This window comes from Symphalangus syndactylus, chromosome 13 (genome assembly GCF_028878055.3).
Source record: "Symphalangus syndactylus isolate Jambi chromosome 13, NHGRI_mSymSyn1-v2.1_pri, whole genome shotgun sequence".
Classification (NCBI taxonomy): Eukaryota; Metazoa; Chordata; class Mammalia; order Primates; family Hylobatidae; genus Symphalangus; species Symphalangus syndactylus.
In genome coordinates, this window is record NC_072435.2 from 119,316,171 (window position 1) to 119,333,759 (window position 17,589).

Here is a 17,589-nt window from a genome sequence, read left to right on the forward strand (position 1 = left end):
CTTCGTGCTTCTGGAACTCCTCCTCTGAGAAGCTGACATCCTTGTGGGAGAGGTTGGTCATGAGCTGCTTGTTCTCCTCCTGCAGCTGGGCGATCTGGGAGAGGAGGTCCTGCGCCTCCCCTCGCCACACATCCTCCACCAGCTCCAGCTCCTGCCAAGGCGAGGGGACAGCACAGGGTCACTGCCCGCCTAGGGTAGCAGCCCCACCCACCTGACCCTCAGGGGCAGCTTGGGTTGCCGGGACTTTGGGCTGTCGCCTTCCTCGTGAGAACTGGGCATCAGGCAGCTGGGCCGGCAAGGCCACAATGAGTCCCATATGGCACCTCTGCAAGAAACAGAAGCCACCCTTCTTTGGGGCAGATGCCTGCGTTAGGACCTGGCTCAGTTAGAACTGCCCCAAGGACAACCACAAAGCTAGTGCGGCATCTTGGAGCTCTCTTCAGAGTAGGCAGAGCAGCCCCAGGATATGGGGGTCCTAACGTTCCTAACCTCTGGGGGGCACACCCCCGATCTCTGGACAGACAGTTGGGACAAACCTCTCTCCAAGGGAGCCAGAGGCTTCGAGAATCCTGGGGATGCCGAGGCAGACGGGGCCCCCTGCCCCAGCGTTCCTTAGGTATCTGATCCAGGTATCTCTCCACGGGGTCTTCAACCACTGACTCGACCACCCTGAGCCTCAGTTTCCCTCAGTGGGGGAACCAAAACAAAGGCTCACAAAGTGAATGTGAGGATAAATAAAATCAGCCTATTAAAGTTATTATGTGGGTGGCTGTAGTCAAAGAAATAGCCAATAACAAGTGCTGACAAGGATAGGAAGAAACTGGAACCCTCCTACACTGCTGGTGGGAACGGAAAATGGTGCAGACATTTTGGAAAACACTCTGGCAGTTTTGCACAACATTAACACAGAGTTACCATAGGACCCAGCGATTCCAGTCCTTGGATCGGCTCAAGAGATATGAACACAATGTCCACATGAAAATGTGTGCAGGTGAATGTTCCTCGCAGCAATTATTCCTAGTAGCCAAAAGGACCCCAGTGTCCATCAACTGATGAATGCGTAAATAAACATGGCACATCCATACAATGGAACATTATTTGGCCATGAAAAGGAATGAAGGTCCGGCATATGCTACAACATAGGTGGACCCTGGAAACATTATGGAAAGAAGCCAGACACAAAAGGTCACGTTATATGATCAGTTTTAGAAAATGTCTAATATCGGCAAATGCCTAGAGATAGGAATCAGACTGGTGGTTGTCTAGAGCCAGAGTGCTACAGGGGAGACGAGGAATGACTGGGAATGGGTATGGATTTTATTTTGGGGGGTGATGAAAATGTTCTAAAATTGATAGTGGCAGGGCGCGGTGGCTCACGCCTGGAATCCCAGCACTTTGGGAGGACAAGGCAGGCGGATCACTTGAGGTCAGAAGTCCATGACCAGCCTGGCCAACATGGCGAAACCCCGTCTCTACTAAAAATACAAAAATTAGCTGGGTGTGGTGGTGGGCACCTGTAATCCCAGCTACTCGGGAGGCTGAGGCATGAGAATTACTTGAAGCTGGGAAGTGGAGGTTGCGGTGGGTCAAGATTATGCCACTGCACTCCAGCCTGGGTGATTGAGGGAGACTCTGTCTTGGAAAAAATAATAATAAATAAAATAAAATTGATGGTGATCGTGATGACGGCTGCAAAACTCTAAAAACCATTGAAGTGTACACCTTATTTATTTATTTTTAGAGACAGGGTCTTGTTCTGTCACCCAGGCTGGAGTGCAGTGACACAGTTATAGCTCATTGCAGCCTTGAACTCCCAGGCTTAAGTGATCCTCCCACCTCAGCCTCCCAGTAGCTGGGACTACAGGAGCACGCCATAACTGGCTACTTTTTTTTTTTTTTTTTTTAGAGATGGGGTATTGCTGGGCTGGGCATGGTGGCTCACGCCTGCAACCTCAGCACTTTGGGAGGCCGAGGTGGGCAGATCACTTGAGGTCAGGAGTTCGAGACCAGCCTGCCCAATATGGTGAAACCATGTCTCTACTAAAAATACAAAAAATTAGCCAGGCGCCTGTAATCCCAGCTACTCAGGAGGCTGAGGAAGAGAATTGCTTGAACCTGGGAGGTGCAGGTTGTGGTGAGCTGGGATTGTACCACTGCACTCCAGCCTGGGCAACAGAATGAGACTCTGTCTCAAAAAAAAAAGAAATGGGGTATTGCTATGTTGCCCAGGCTTGTCTCAATCTGCCGGGCTCAAGCAATCTTCCCACCTCGGCCTCCCAAAGTGCTGGGAGTACAGGCGTGAGCCACCGTGCCTAGCCAGAAGTGTATACTTTAAATGAGTGTTATGGTATCTGAATTATATTAATAAAACTGGTAGCCCTCCACCCCCGCAAAACAACAACAACAACAACAACAAAAAAACGGTATTTGGTAAAACCGTAAGCTAGCTCACAAAGCAGGGTTGCTGTTGTCTCTATAAAACAGTGGTTTAATGGCCGGGCATGGTGGCTCACACCTGTAATCCTAGCACTTTGGGAGGCCAACGCAGGTGGATCACTTGAGGTCAGGAGTTTGAGCCCAGCCTGGCCAACATGGCAAAACCCCGTCTCTACTAAAAATACAAAAATGAGCCGAGCATGGTGGTGTGCACCTGTAATCCCAGCTACTTGGGAAGCTGAGCCAGCAGAACTGCTCGAACCTGGGAGGCAGAGGCTGTAGTGAGCGGAGAACAAGCCACTGCACTCCAGCCCAGGGCACAGAGTGAGACTCCATGTCAAAAAATAAAATAAAAATAAAATAAAATAAATAAAAAATAAAATAAAATAGTGGTTCAAGGCATGAACACTGGAGCCTGCTGACCTAAATCTGAATCCTGTTTCTGCTGCTTACTAGCTGACCTTGGCGAGTTATTCAGCCTTCTGGTGCCCCACAAATGAGGAAACTAGTGTGGTATCTGCCGGGAAGGGTGGGTGTGAGGATTAAATGGTTACTATAAGTGAAGCGCCTGGAACATGCCTAGCACCCAGAAAGCACTAACAATGTGTATGCTGATCTGTGTCCCATCCCTACAATCCATCACAAGCGGCCAGGTGGCTGGATGCTAGGCATGGACTCCGTCCATCTTCTAAATAAGTTCTCAGACGCACCTCCTTTGTCAGAAGCCTGCCGCATTGGGGAAGAGAGTAATAGCCTAGTATTTGCACAGTGGGCGCAAGGTCACCAGGGGAGGTGAAGGGCAGGGCCGGGGTGGAAGTGGTGGTGGAGGGATGGAGAGGGAATGTTGACCTCCCACAAGCAGGTGGGGCCTGGAAGCAGAAAGAGGCTCATCCAGCCCTGTTCCTCTCTGTTTCCAAGTGGCACAGGCTGGGCTCACACGAGGCTCAGAGAATATTGGTCAAGTGTAACTGGCTGGGGCAGGCAGAATAATGGCTCCTAAAGTTATCCAAGTCCTAATCCCTGAGAATATGTTACCTTACATGGCAAAAGGGACTGTGCAGAGATGATTAAGTTAAGGATCTTAGGCATGGCACGGTGGCTTATACCTATAATCCCTGTAATTTAGGAGGCTGAGGTGGGAGCATTGATTTAGGATAGGAGTTTGAGAACAGCCTGGGCAACATGGCAAAACCCTGTCTCTACAAAAAATACAAAAATTAGCTGGGCATGGTAGTGCACGCCTGTAGTACCAGCTACTTTGGAGGCTGAGGTGGGAGGATCACTTGAGCCCAGGAGGTTGAGGCTGCAGTGAGCTGTGATTGCACCACAGCACTCCAGCCTGGGTGACAGAGCAAGACCCCATTTTTTTTTTTTAAAAAAAAGGCTCTTGAGGCTGGGCACGATGGCTCACGCCTATAATCCCAGCAATTTGGGAGGCCAAGGCAGGAGGATCACTTGAGGTCAGGAGTTCGAGACCAGCCTGGCCAACATGGCAAAACTCCGTCTACTAAAAATACAAAAATTAGCTGGGCATGGTGGTGTGCACCTGAAATCCTAGCTACTCAGCAGGCTGAGGCATGAGAATCACTTGAACCTGGGAGGCAGAGGTTGCAGTGAGCCGAGATCATGCCACTGCACTCCAGTCTGGGCGACAGAGTGAAACTGTGTCTCAAAAAAAAAAAAAAAATCTCTCATGAGATGGGGAGATGATTCTGGATTATCTGGCTGGATTATCTGGTGTGCCGATGTCATGCCAGGGTCTTCATAAGAGGAAGGCAGGTCAGCGTTAGAGGAATATGAGGGAGATGGGAAGAAGTTACGCTGCTGGCTTTGAAGATGGAGGAAGGGGCCACAAGCCAGAGAATGCAGAGTCCTTAAGTTGGGGAAGGCAAAGAAATGGATCCTCCTCCACAGCCCCCCAAAGGAGTGGAGCCTTCCCAACACCTTGATTTGAACTCAGTGAGAGCCATCTCCGACTTCTGACGTCCAGAAATTTCTCCAGTATTATTCATATTGATATTACCCATATGCCTCCATAATACCGTATGACATTGTATCCATAATATTGAATTATTCAGTTCAATAAGACAATATGTTTCTGGCCAGGCGTGGTGGGTCACGCCTATAATCCTAGTACTTTGGGAGGCTGAGGCAGGAGAATCACTTGAGCCCAGGAGTCTGTGGCCAGCCTGGGCAACATGGCAAGCTGAGCCGTCTCTGCTAAAAATTAAGCCGGGTGTGGTGGCACATGCCTGCAGTCCAGCTACTTGGGAAGCTGAGGTGGGAGGATCACTTGTGTCAGGGAGGCTGAAGCTGCAGTGAGCCATGGTCACGCCACGGCACGCCAGCCTGGGCAACAGAGTGATATGCTGTCTCAAGAAAAAAAAAAAAAGATAACACATTTCTGCTGTTTTGAGCCACTAAGTTTGCATTGGCTTGTTTTTGTTTTTTTGAGACGGAGTCTCGCTCTGTCGCCCAGGCTGGAGTGCAGTGGCGCGATCTCGGCTCACTGCAAGCTCCGCCTACTGGGTTCATGCCATTCTCCTGCCTCAGCCTCCTGAGTAGCTGGGACCACAGGCGCCCGCCACCACGCCCAGCTAATTTTTTATATTTTTAGTAGAGACAGGGTTTCACCATGTTAGCCAGGATGGTCTCGATCTCCTGACCTCGTAATCCACCCACCTCGGCCTCCCAAAGTGCTGGGATTACAGGCTTGAGCCACTGTGCCCCACCAGTTTGTGTTGATTTGTTACAGCAGCCACAGTGGATGAATACATACTTTAACCCTCAGTTCTTTTTTCTTTCTTCTCCCAATGAACTGAAGTTGATGCTGGGGTTGCTGATTCTTGCCTCTGAGTTGACCACTCAGAATCTCAGGCTGCCTCCATACCAGCCAAGTGGCTCTCCGGAGAAGTCAGCCCTGATCAATCATCTCTTTCACGTTCTTCCCTCATCCGAGCCCACAAGGCCCGGCACCTTCCTGATTCATCTCCCAGTTCTCTTCCTCACTCGCTCTGCTCCAGCCACACCAACTCTATGTTCTTTGAACATGCCAAGTGCATTCCTACCTCAGGACCTTTGCACTAACCACCTCTTCTGCCTAGAATGCCTCTTCCCCAGATCAATCTGTGGCTGGATCCTATCCTTCATTCGGATCTCAGCTCAGATGTCACCTCCTCAGGGAAGCCTTCCTGACTGCCCCATCTGTTAGACCACCACCCTAGTCAGTCTCTTTCATGTCTCCCAGTTTTATTTTCTTTATGGCACTTACCATAAGCCAATTTTTTTTTTTTTCCTGAGACAAAGTCTCACTCTGTTGCTCAGGCTGGAGTGCAGTGACATGATCTCGGCTCAATGCAACCTTCACCTCCCAGGTTCAAGTGATTCTCCTGCCTCTGCCTCCTGAGGCGCGCGCCATCACACCCGGCTAATTTTTGTATTTTTAGTAGAGATGAGGTTTTGCCATGTTGGCCAGGATGGTCTCGACCTCCTGACCTCAAGTGATCCAGCTGCCTCGGCCTCCCAAAGTGCTGGGATTACAGGTGTGAACCACTGCGCCCAGCCTGAATTTTTTTTTTTTTTTAATCTTTCTTGGTTAGGCACAGTGGCTCACGCCCGTAGTCCCAGCACTTTGAGAGGACAAGACAGGAGGACTGCTTGAGCCCAAGAGTTCAAGACTAGCCTGGGCAACATAGTGAGACCTTGTCTCTAAAGGAAAAAAGAATTACAGTGTGCCTGTAGTCTTAGCTACTCAGGAGGCTGAGGCAGGAGGATCACTTGAATCCAGGTGTTCACGGCTGCAGGGAGCCATGATGCCATCACTGCTCTCTGGCCTGGATGACAAAGTACGTCCCTGACTCAAAAAAAAAAAAAAAAAAAAAAGGAGAAAAAAATCTCTATCTCCTCATGCTAGAATAATTGCACCATCCCATGGAAAGTCAGTAGCCACACATGGCTGCTGAGCATTTGACATGTGGCTGGTCTGAGTGGAAATGTGCAGCAGGGGTTAAAGACACACCAGATTTCAAAGATGCAGTAGCAAAAAAAGAGTGCAGAATATCAAATGATAAGTTTTTATACTGATTACGTTGAAATGAAAATATTTTGGACCTACTGGGTCCCATAAGATATATTAAAATTAACCTCACTGGTTTGTTGTTGTTGTTTTTGAGACAGTCTCACTCTGTCACCCAGGCTGGAGTGCAATGGTGTGATTTCAACTCGCTGTAATATCTGCCTCCCGGGTTCAAGCGATTCTCCTACCTCAGCCTCCTGAGTAGCTGGGATTACAGGCACCCGCCACCATGCCCGGCTAATTTTTTTATTTTTAGTAGAAATGGGGTTTTGCCATATTGGCGAAGCTGGTCTTGAATTCCTGACCTCAAGTGATCCACCCGCCTTGGCCCCCCAAAAGTGCTGGGATTACAGGTGTGAGCCACTGCACCCGGCCAACTTCACTGTTTTTTATTAACATGGCAAAGCTGCATAATATTTCTATGGTATAGCACTGCACTAAAAAGTCAGGCTCATCAGGGCCAAGGCCTCATCTGTCATGGTCATTACTGTCTCCCCAGTGCCCAGAACAACCCATGGCACACAGTAGGTTCTCAGTAAATATATTCGCTGAATGAGTGAATGAATAGCATAGTCTGGTATGTTACATGTGAGTGTATCAGCCCAGCCATTGCTTTCTAGAATTTATTTGTGTTTTCCCCTTCTTCCCTGTTACCCACCTGCTGCCTGACATGAGACTTTGCTTTTCTCTGCAGAGCCATGGCACCAAGAAGGGCACCGTGCTCGCTATGGCCTGTCAACAGGGTTGCAGACTGAGTAATGAGACAGAACATGACACAAATGTGGCCTACGTCTGAGTGATGAGTGGAAGTGAGTGAGTGGGTCTACTGGGAGGAGGAGTAGAGGGAAGAAAGTGTATGTCCTTTACTGGAGCCACAATTGCTGAAAGAGAGAGAGAAAAGGAAGGGGGAGGGAAGAAGAAGGGGAAAGGGAAGAGGAATGGAGATGGACAGACTAAACCAGGACATGCCAAAGAGATTTTTGTGGAAATACCACCTTGAAGAGCCTTTGAGACTCTGCAGGAAAAAAAAAAAATCATATAAGTCTCTCTCCATCCCAAGAATGTGAAGTAAAGGGGTCTGGGGCTGGGGTGGGAAAAGAATTGCATCCTTGATTTAGAGAGGTCATCCTCAATGTAAGTCAACAAGCCCTGGCCCTCAGCGCACGGTGTTCACTTCCCAGCTGAACGTGTTCCAGAGGCAACAAGTGCAGCTGCTGAGAATTCCATGTGACTTCAGACCTGGTGGCCTCCGATGGCTTCCAAGGATTTCTCCCAGCTCCCCCGCAACAGAACTAAAGAGCCCCAGTCGGGGGACAGTATAGGTGCCAGGACTTCTGTGTGATCTGGTGAAAGCCCCTTAGTCCCTGTTAATAAGAGGCGCCACCTGAGAGAATTTCCAAGGTCCCTTGCCTCCTTGACCCTCTATGAGAGATGGAGACCTCTAGGGTAGGAGTAGAGGTGCTTGGGGTGGGGACAGTTTCCTAATATGAGCCTGTGAGCACCTCAATGAATGTCTCTCCAGGCCTAAAAAGAATTTTAACACTTGTAAAGCCCTTGCTATGGGCAGGCTGTGTCCTGAACACTTTATATGTCTTTATATTAACTCTTTAAACCTCATCACATTCTACTGGGGGGTACTATTACTATTCCTATCCCATTTTAGAACTGAGGAAACTGAAGCACAGAGATGCTGGGTGATTTGCCCAGGATTGCACAGCCTGCAAGTGGTAGGGTTTGAAACCAGGCTGTCTAGCTCCCAAGTCCCAGCTTCTAGGAGTCTTGAAATTAATTACAAGTCAAAGCATTTTCAGGCTCCCAGAGTGACCTTGGAAATGCTGCTCAACTCTTGGGAGCCTGAGTTTCCTTCCTGCCCCTAGGGCATAGGGACCCATCAGGACGAGCAGTCAAACATGGCAATAGTGCTGTTACCTACCTGTGGGTCTGCCCTCAGGTTAAGGGTTCAGACCCAGCTTTGGCTATTTTACTCCAAAACATAGAGATCCACCAAGGTACACAATAAGGGATGGCCTGCCCCTGAGGTTCAGAGAGGCCAATTGTATTTCCTGAGGCTGAACAGCAAGCCGGAGACTGCTCAGGCACCCTGATCCCTCAAGGCAAGGTGTTTCCTCCCATTCTCAGTCTGAAGGGGCTGCCAAGAGCATCCCTGGCTGAGGTTAGGGCAGGAAACCACATGTCTTTCACTTCCTTTTCTCCAGGAACCTCGTCTGGACTCCAGGCCCAGTGGGGAGGCCCTGATTCAGAGAGACTCCTGATCACAGGGCAGAGGCTTAGCCTTAAAGCCACCCCAAATCATCCCTTTCCCCCAATTCAAACAGGGTGGGGAGGAGACACGGGGGCCAGGACTCTCTCATCACTAATTTGGGATAAATTCCTCCTCCCACTGTGACCCTCGGTTTCTTCATCTGTAAAATGAAGATAGTCTCTATAGAGTCGTGTGAGGATTAAGGATAAAATCAGAGGAGAGAACACGGGCTACCACAGGTTCATAAGCTAGGGGAGTCGTGGGAAGAAAGTTGCAAATATGAACCCGGAGACTGGGGGTCAGGAAGCTCAGTGGCTGGAGGTCACATTCCCTTTGCTCTGGGGAGACTGGGGGTGGGGGGATGAAGAAAGGGTCCTGGGCCTGATGTCACATCTTCTTGGGTAACTCGGGAGGGCAAGAGGCTTATTTCATGTCTGGAAAAGAATAATACTGTCTAAGCACTTAGCTTATATGGTCCCATTTAATACTTCTAAGGTGGGTCCTATTATGATTACCATTTGACAGGTGAGGACATAAAGCACAGAGAGGTTAAGTAACTTACCCAAAGTCACACAGCTATTAAACGGTAAAGGTGGGATTGGAACTCCAGAGAACAGCTCTTAATCTCTCGGGTGGTATCTGCCAGCCACCCCTGGTCGGGCAAAAGAAGGCCAGGGCCTCCCTCCCTCCCCACGTCGGGTCTCCTCTGGTCCGGTCCCTGAACACACACATGTGTGCACCCACAGCTGCCCAATGCGGAAGAGCCCTTGGGTCCCCGCGGTCCCACTGCCCGGACGGACAGACCAAGGCCGCCGCCCACCTTCTGGTGCTTGCGCTCCTTCTCGATGCGGTCCATCCTCTCCAGGCGCAGGCGGTCCAGCTCCAGGCGCAGCTCGTCCAGCTCGGGCGCGACATGGTGGCGGCTGACCAGCACCTCCAGGATCTCCAGGACGCGCACGACCTTGGGCATGAGGCGCGCGATGGCCTCGCAGCCGTGCTGGTCGATGACCCGCTCGAACTCGTGGCCCACAAGCGACGCGATGTCGTACACGTCCATGACGGTCAGCTCGGCCACGTTCTTCTCCAGCGCCGACTCGGCCGCCAGCGCCGACCCCCGCTCCTCCTCCATGGCCGCCCTCCTGGCCTGTCCCCCGCCCCGCAAACTCGTGCAACTCCCAAACTTGCCGCTGTCGAGGGCCGGGCCGGCCGGGCCCAGCCTGGGCCGCGGGCGGGCGCGCTAAGCGGGCGCCGGGGCGAGGGCGCAGCAGGCAGCGGGCGCGGGCGCGGGCACGGGCGGCGGCGCGGGGTGTGCGGGGCCGGGGTCTGGGCGCCCGGCTCGGCCCGGAGCTGCTCCCGAGTGGGCGGTGGCGGTGGCGGCGGCGGTGGCGGCGGCGGCGGCGGCGGCGGCGGCGGCGGCAGGGAGGGCGCGCGCGTGCGCAGGCCCGCGGCGCCTCCCAAGTTGGGATCCGAGTTGCGCTCAATGGAGCCGGGCCGGGCGCCCCGGGGCGGTGCTGGCCTGAGGGGCGGCCGCGCGCGGGGCCCGAGAGGAAGGGCGGCCCGCGGATCCTCCTGGAAACTTTGGAGGCGGCGGCGGCGGCGAGGCCGGGTGACCGCTTCCCCACAGGGAGGCCGCGCGCCCCGCCCCGATCCCGGCGTGGCCAGGGGCGCGCCCGCTTTCCGCCGCCCGGGGGCGCCCCGGGGTCCCCCCCCCAGCGCCGACTCCACGGCCTGCACCCCGGGCCCCCCTCTCCAGCCGCCGGACCCGCGGCGCCCCTCCCCCGTGCCCCGGCCGCCCCTCCCCCGCCCGGCGCTGACTCCTCCCACCACCCGGCCGCCGGGAGGGGTCCAGGCCGCCCCGGGAGAGGGGGCCGGGGGCGCTGGTATCGCGGGACGATTCGCTGCTCCAGGGAGCAGCCCCGGCCTCGGAGAGGGATGGAGGGGTCACGAGGAGGTCCCCGGGCTGGGGCTCATCCCGGGAAAAGAACGGGGACCCCCCCCCGGCCCGCAGACACTCCGCGCAGATCCGGCCACCAGGCGGACTTGCAGAGGCGCCCGGAGAGGGGCCGACGTGTCGAGGAATGCTGGATCCCCGGAGCCCCAGGGCGCTCCTCCTCGAGCCACATCCATCACTGGCTCCTTGTGACATGAACTCCACTTCACAGTAGAGCGAAGCGCGCTTGGCATTCCAGCACCACGAGGTTTCTTGTCCCAAGGCCCCCTGTCCATTTGGGCTGGCCAAAGCCACTTGTCCATTAGACCCCCTCCCACTCCCGGGAGAACCTTTCCTGAACCCAGAACCCCATCCACCCTCCCCGCCCCCCACGCAGGAGTTAAGGACCCCCTTGCAAACTCACAGTCCCCTGCTCGCCCCATCAGAATTGCTCTTAGCATCCTGAGTTTTCACCGTGTGGTCGCAGATAGGTTTCCACCGTCTGATCTTAGCTCCTTGAGGAAAGAAATCTTAATGCCCTTGTAGCCATAAAGCGCACCCCAACGTGGCACGTATTGATTAAAAATCTAAAAGTTGGCCGAGCGCGGTGGCTCACGCCTGTAATCCCAGAATTTTGGGAGGCCGAGGCGGGCGGATCACCTGAGGTAGGGAGTTCAAGACCAGCCTGACCAACATGGAGAAACGCCGTCTCTACTAAAAACACAAAATTAGCCGGGCGCGGTGGCATATGCCTGTAATCCCAGCTACTCAGGAGGCTGAGGCAGGAGAATCGCTTGAACCCGGGAGGCAGAGGTTGCGGTGAGCGGAGATCACGCCATTTGCACTCCAGCCTGGGCAACAAGGCAAAACTTAGTCTCAAAAAAAAAAAAAAAAGTTTTTTAATTTAATTTTTTCATAGAGACAGGGGTCTCGCTATGTTGCCGAGGCCGGCCTTAAACCCCTAGACTTGAGCGATCCTCCTGCCTCGACCTCCCCAAAGTGTTGGGATTACAGGCGTGAGCCACTGCGCCTGGCCCCAAATTCTAAAAGTTTAAAACGTATTATTTGCTTTACGTGTAGTTAAAAAATATGCAGTATTTACTATGTGCCAAGCATTATTCTAAGTGCTTTACTAATATTACCTCATTTAATCCTGACTCCATCGCTTCCCAAAGCGTGGCCTAAGGATGGCTGGGGGTCCCCAGTACCCAAAGGGTCTCTGGGAGGTTGTCCCTTTCTCCAGCTGGGAGTCAGTGTCAGGCTGGGTGTTCCTCATATTCTCAACAGGAAACGGCGGATTGCAGTGGACAGTGCAGAAGCGGAGTTGAGGCACCAGCTCCCTTCTAATGAGCAAGACGCTAGAGACTTGCAAAAGCATAAACCAATATCATCGCTGACAAGATTTTTTTTTTTTTGGAGCATAGCGTTATTTTTATTTAAAACATACATATGGGCTGGGTGCAATGGCTCATGCCTGTAATCCTAGCACTTTGGGAGGCTGAGGTGGGAGGATTTCTTGAGTTCAAGAGTTCGAGACCAGCTTGGACAATGTAGTGAGAACACCTCCTCTGCCCGTCTCTATAAAGAAAATTAAAAATTAAAAAATTGGCCAGGTGCGGTGGCTCACGCCTGTAATCCTAGCACTTTGGGAGACTGAGGTGGACTAGGTCAGGAGTTCAAGACCAGCCTGGCCAAGATGGTGAAACCCCGTCTCTACTAAAAATGCAAAAATTAGCCGGGCATGGTGGCGCATGCCTGTAATCCCAGCTACTTGGGAGGCTGAGGCAGAGAACTGCTTAAACCCGGGAGGCAGAGGTTGCAGTGAGCCGAAAGCGCGCCACTGCACTCCAGGCTGGGCGACAGAGCGAGACTCCATCTCAAAATAATAATAATAATAATACAATAAATAAATAGTTAAAAAATAAAAAAATTAAGGCCAGGCGGGTGGCTCACGCCTGTAATCCCAGTACTTTGGGAGGCCAAGGTGGGAAAATTTCTTGAGCTCAGGAGTTCGAGACCAGCCTGGCCAACATGGTGAAACCCCGCCTCTACTAAAAATACAAAAATTAGCCAGACATGGTGGCATGTGCCTGTAATCTCAGCTACTCAAGAGGTTGAGGCGCGAGAATCATTTGAGCCTGGGAGGCAGAGGTTGCAGTGAGCCGACATCGTGTCACTGCACTCCAGCTTGGGCAACAAGAGAGAAACTCCGTCTCAAAAAAAATAAATAAATAAAAAGTAAAATAAAAAATTAGCCAGACATGGTGGTGAGAGCCTGTAGTCCCAGATATTCTGGAGGCTGAGGTGGGAAGATCCCTTGAGCCTGGGAGGCGGAGATTGCAGTGAGTTGAGATCACACCACTATGCTCCAAACTGGGCAACAGAGCGAAACTCTGTCTCAGAAAAATAAAAAATAAAAATAAATAAATAAATAAATAAATACACCTAGCCACAGTGGCTCATGCTTGTAATCCTAGCACTTTGGGAGGCCAGGGCTGGAGGATCACTTGATCCCAGGATTTCGAGACCAGCCTGGGCAGCATGGCAAAACCCTGTCTCTATTAAAAAAAAAAAAAAAAAAAAAAAAAAAGGCTGGCTGCAGTGACTTATTCCTGTAATCCCAGCATTTTGGGAGGCCAAGGGGGGCAGATCAATTGAGGTCAGGAGTTCAAGATCAGCCTGGCCAACATGGTGAAACCTCATCTCTACTAAAAATACAAAAAAAAAAAAAAATTAGCCAGGCGTGGTGGCAGGCGCCTGTAATCCCAGCTACTCAGGAGGCTGAGGCAGGAGGATCACTTGAAACCGGGAGGCAGAGGTTGCAGTGAGCTGAGATCGTGCCACTGCACTGTATAGCCTGGGTGACAAAGCGAGACTCTGTCTCAAAATAAATAAATAAAATAAAATAAAATAAAAATTACCCGACTATGGTGGCAAGTGCCTGTAGTCCCAGCTACTCGGGAGACTGAGGTGGAATGACAACTTGAGTCCCAGGGGGCAGAGGTTGCAGTGAGCTGTGATTGCACCACTGCACTCCAGCCTGGGTGACATAGGGAGACCCTGTCTCAAAAACAACAAAAAAAACTCATATGTTATCTAGCACGGTGGCGTGAGCCTGTAGTTCCAGCTACTCCAGTGGGAGGATCCCTTCAGTTCAAGAGTTTGAGTCTAGCCTAAGCAATGTAGGTAGACTGTCTATAAAAAAATAAAAAGTTAAAAAAATTTATGTTAATGTGTAATGTGTTTACTGATTTTTTTTTTTTTTTTTTGGAGACAGAGTCTTGCTCTGTTGCCAGGCTAGAGTGCAGTGGCGTAATCTCTGCTCACTGCAGCTTCGACCTCCCAGGTTCAAGCAATTCCCATGCCTCAGCCCCCCGATAGCTGGGATTACAGGCGCACACCACCACGCCTGGCCGATTTTTTTGCATTTTTAGTAGAGAGGGGGTTTCACCATGTTAGCCAGACTGATCTCGAACTCTTGACCTCAGGAAATCTGCCTGCCTCAGTCTCCCAAAGTGCTGGGATTACAGGCATAAGCCATCGTGCCCAGACTATTTTTTAATTAAAATTTTTTAAAGCATCAGTTTAAATTTCTTTTCTTTTTTTCTTTCTTTCTTTTTTTTCAGGGTCTTGTTCTGTTGCCCAAGCTGTAGTGCAGTGGTGTGATCATAGCTCACTGCAGCCTCAAACTCCTGGGCTCAAGCGGTCCTCCCACTTCAGCCTCCTCAGTTAGCTGGGATTATAAATTTCTATTTACGGTAGATATGAGCAAATATAACTCACCTAACAAAAGCTCTTTCAAGGCTGGACACAGTGGCTCTCGCCTGTAATCTTAGCACTTTGGGAGGCTGAGGTGGGCGGATCACCTCAGGTCGGGAGTTTGAGACCAGCCTGGCCAACATGGTGAAATCCTGTCTCTACTAAAAATATAAAAATTAGCTGGTGTGTGGCCCGTGCCTGTAATTCCAGCTACTAGGGAGGCTGAGGCATGAGAATCCCTTGAACTCAGGAGGCAGAGGTTGCAGTGAGCCAAGAGTGTGCCACTTCACTCCAGCCTGGGCAACAGAGTGAGGCTCTGTCTCAAAAAAAAAAAAAAAAAAACTCTTTCAATATTGTTTTAGTGTAAAGGGGTTCTGAGGCCAAAAAGTTTGGGAACTTCTGCCTTATAACACCCTAAGAGGTAAATTTTATTATCTTATTTTACAAATGAGGAAACTGAGGCACAGAGAGGTTAAAGGGCTCACCCAAAGCCAGGCAGCTGGGGAAGGTAAATTCCAGGGTCAGACCTGCGCAGTCTGGCCTCGAGTCTGTGCCATAACCTTCTCATCCTTGTTCCTTACACGTGCTAAGCACTCTAAACCTTCTGGATCCTTCCAACAACCCAAATGAAGCTGACATATTATTGCTGTCCCCTTTCTTTTCTTTTTTCTTTTATTGAGATGGAGTCTCTGTCACCCAGGCTGGAATGCAGTGGCAAAATCTCAGCTCACTTCAATCTCTGCCTCCAAGGTTCAAGCAATTCTCCTACCTCAGCCTCCTTAGTAGCTGGGACCACAGGCACCCGACACCATGCCCAGCGAATTTTTGTACTTTTAGTAGAGACAAAGTTTCACCATGTTGGCCAGGCTGGTCTCGAACTCCTGACCTCAGGTGATCCACCCACATTGGCCTCCCAAAGTGCTGGGATAATAGGTGTGAGCCACTGTGCCTGGCCAGTGCTGTCCCCTTTTTATTCTTCTTTTCTTTTTTTTTTTTTTTTTGAGACGGAGTCTAGCTCTGTTGTCAGGCTGGAGTGCAGTGGCATGATCTCGGCTCACTGCAACCTCTGCCTCCCGGGTTCAAGCGATTCTCCTGCCTTAGCCTCCCAAGTAGCTGGGACTACAGGCACATGCCACTACACCTGGCTAATTTTTCTATTTTTAGTAGAGATGGGGTTTCATCATGTTGGCCAGGATGGTCTCGATCTCTTGACCTCGTGATCTGCCCCCCTCGGCCTCCCAAAGTGCTGGGATTACAGGTGTGAGCCACGCCCAGCCTTGCTGTCCCCTTTCTAAGTTAAGGACAGGGAGGCAGGAAAAGGTGTGCTGATTTCCTGTAGCTACTATAATGAATTGCCACAAACTTGGTGGCTTAAAACAAAACTAGCTGGGCATAGTGGCTCACGCCTGTAATCCCAACACTTTGGGAGGTTGAAGAGGGAGGATCACTTGAGCCCAGGAGTTGGAGACCAGCCTGGGCAGCGTAGTGAGACTCCATCTCTATAAAAAAAGTTTTTAGGTCAGGTGTAGTGGCTCAGTCCTGTAATCCCAGCACTTTGGGAGGCCGAGGCAGGTGGATCGCTTGAGCTCAGGAGTTGGACACCAGCCTGGGCAACATGGAGAAACCCCATCTCTACAAAAAATACAAAAAAAAACAAAAAAATTAGCTGGGCATGGTGGCATGTGCCTGTAGTCCCAGTTACTTAGGGGGCTGAGACAGGAGGATCGCTTGAACCTGGGAGGTCAAAGCTGCAGTGAGCCATGATCCTGCCACTGCACTCAAGCCTGGGGGACAAAGTGAGACCCTGTCTCAAAAAAAAAAAAACCACAAAAAAAAAACATTGTTTTAAATTAGCCGGGTGTGCTGGTGTTCACCTGTAGTCCTAGCTACTTGGGAGGCTGAGGTGGGAGGACTGCTTGAGCCTGGGAGGTTGAGGCTGCAGTGAGCCATGATCGCACCACTGCCCTCCAGCCTGGGCAACAGAGTGAGATGCTGTACCAAACAACAACAAGGAAAACCCAAAAAAAAAAGCAAAAACCCAGAAACGTATTCTCTCACAGTTCTGGAGTCCAGAAGTCCTAAATCAAAGCATTAGAACTACCACGTTCCCTCCGAAGGCTCCAGGGGAGGACCCTTCCTTGCCTCTTCCAGCTTCTTGTGGCTCTAGGTGTTTCCTGGCTTGTGGCCGCATCACTCAATTCTCTGCCTGTTTTCTTTCTTTTTGTTTTTGAGACAGGGTCTCGCTCTGTCGCCCAGGCTAGAGTGCAGTGGTGCCGTCTCAGCTCATTGCAGCCTCGGACTCCTAGGTTCAAGTGACCCTCTTGCCTCACCCTCCGAAGTAACTGGGACTACACACACATGTCACCACACCCAGCTAATTTTTGCATTTTTGTAGAGATGGGTTCTTGCCCTGTTACCCAGACTTCTCCTGCCTGTTTTCACATTTCCTTTGCTATGTGTGTCTTCTCCTCTGTGTCTCATATAAGGACACGTGTCATTGGATTTAGGGCCTTCACAGATAATTCAAGATGATCCCCTAATCTGGAGATCCTTAATTTAATCACATCTACAAAGACACTTTTTTTTCTTTTTTCAAATGAAGTCTTGCTTTTTTTTTTTGAGACGGAGTCTCTCTTTGTCACCAGACTGGAGTGCAGTGGCATGATCTTGGCTCACTGGAACCTCCGACTCCCTGGTTCAAGTGATTCTCCTGCCTCAGCCTCTGAGTATCTGGGATTACAGGCACGTGCCACCACGCCCAGCTAATTTTTGTATTTTTAGTAGAGATGGGGTTTCACCATATTGTCCAGAAGGGTCTCTATCTCCTGACCTCATGATCTGCCTGCCTCAGCCTTCCCAAAGTGCTGGGATTACAGGGGTGAGCCACCATGCCCGGCCTAAAGACCCATTTTTCAAATGAGGTCACAGTCACAGGTTCTAGGAATTATGACAAGGATGTACCTGTTTTTTTGGCTGGGGTAGGGGTTCACCATTCAATCCACTACAGAAGGATTAGTAACTTGTCCCACAGCTGGAAGGGATAAAGCAGGGAGTTGAACCCAGTGTGTGCCCGTGGTGAATGAAAGAATAAATAGTAAATACCCAAATTGGGCAACTTTGCCCTGA

General features: G+C 51.0%; 1 protein-coding gene across 1 annotated transcript in view; it reads right to left on the reverse strand.

Moving 5' to 3' along the window:
• The window catches only part of RILPL1 (Rab interacting lysosomal protein like 1), a 60,428-nt gene extending 50,389 nt beyond the window's left edge, over positions 1 to 10,039 (reverse strand). Inside the window, exons 1-2 of the mRNA XM_055238002.2 lie at positions 9,595 to 10,039; positions 1 to 151 (exon numbers count right to left, since the gene is read on the reverse strand). Of these exons, the coding sequence (XP_055093977.1) occupies positions 1 to 151; positions 9,595 to 9,903 (460 nt within the window). The 5' untranslated portion in view covers positions 9,904 to 10,039. The remainder of the gene's footprint in view (positions 152 to 9,594) is intronic.
• Positions 10,040 to 17,589: the final 7,550 nt, after the last annotated feature.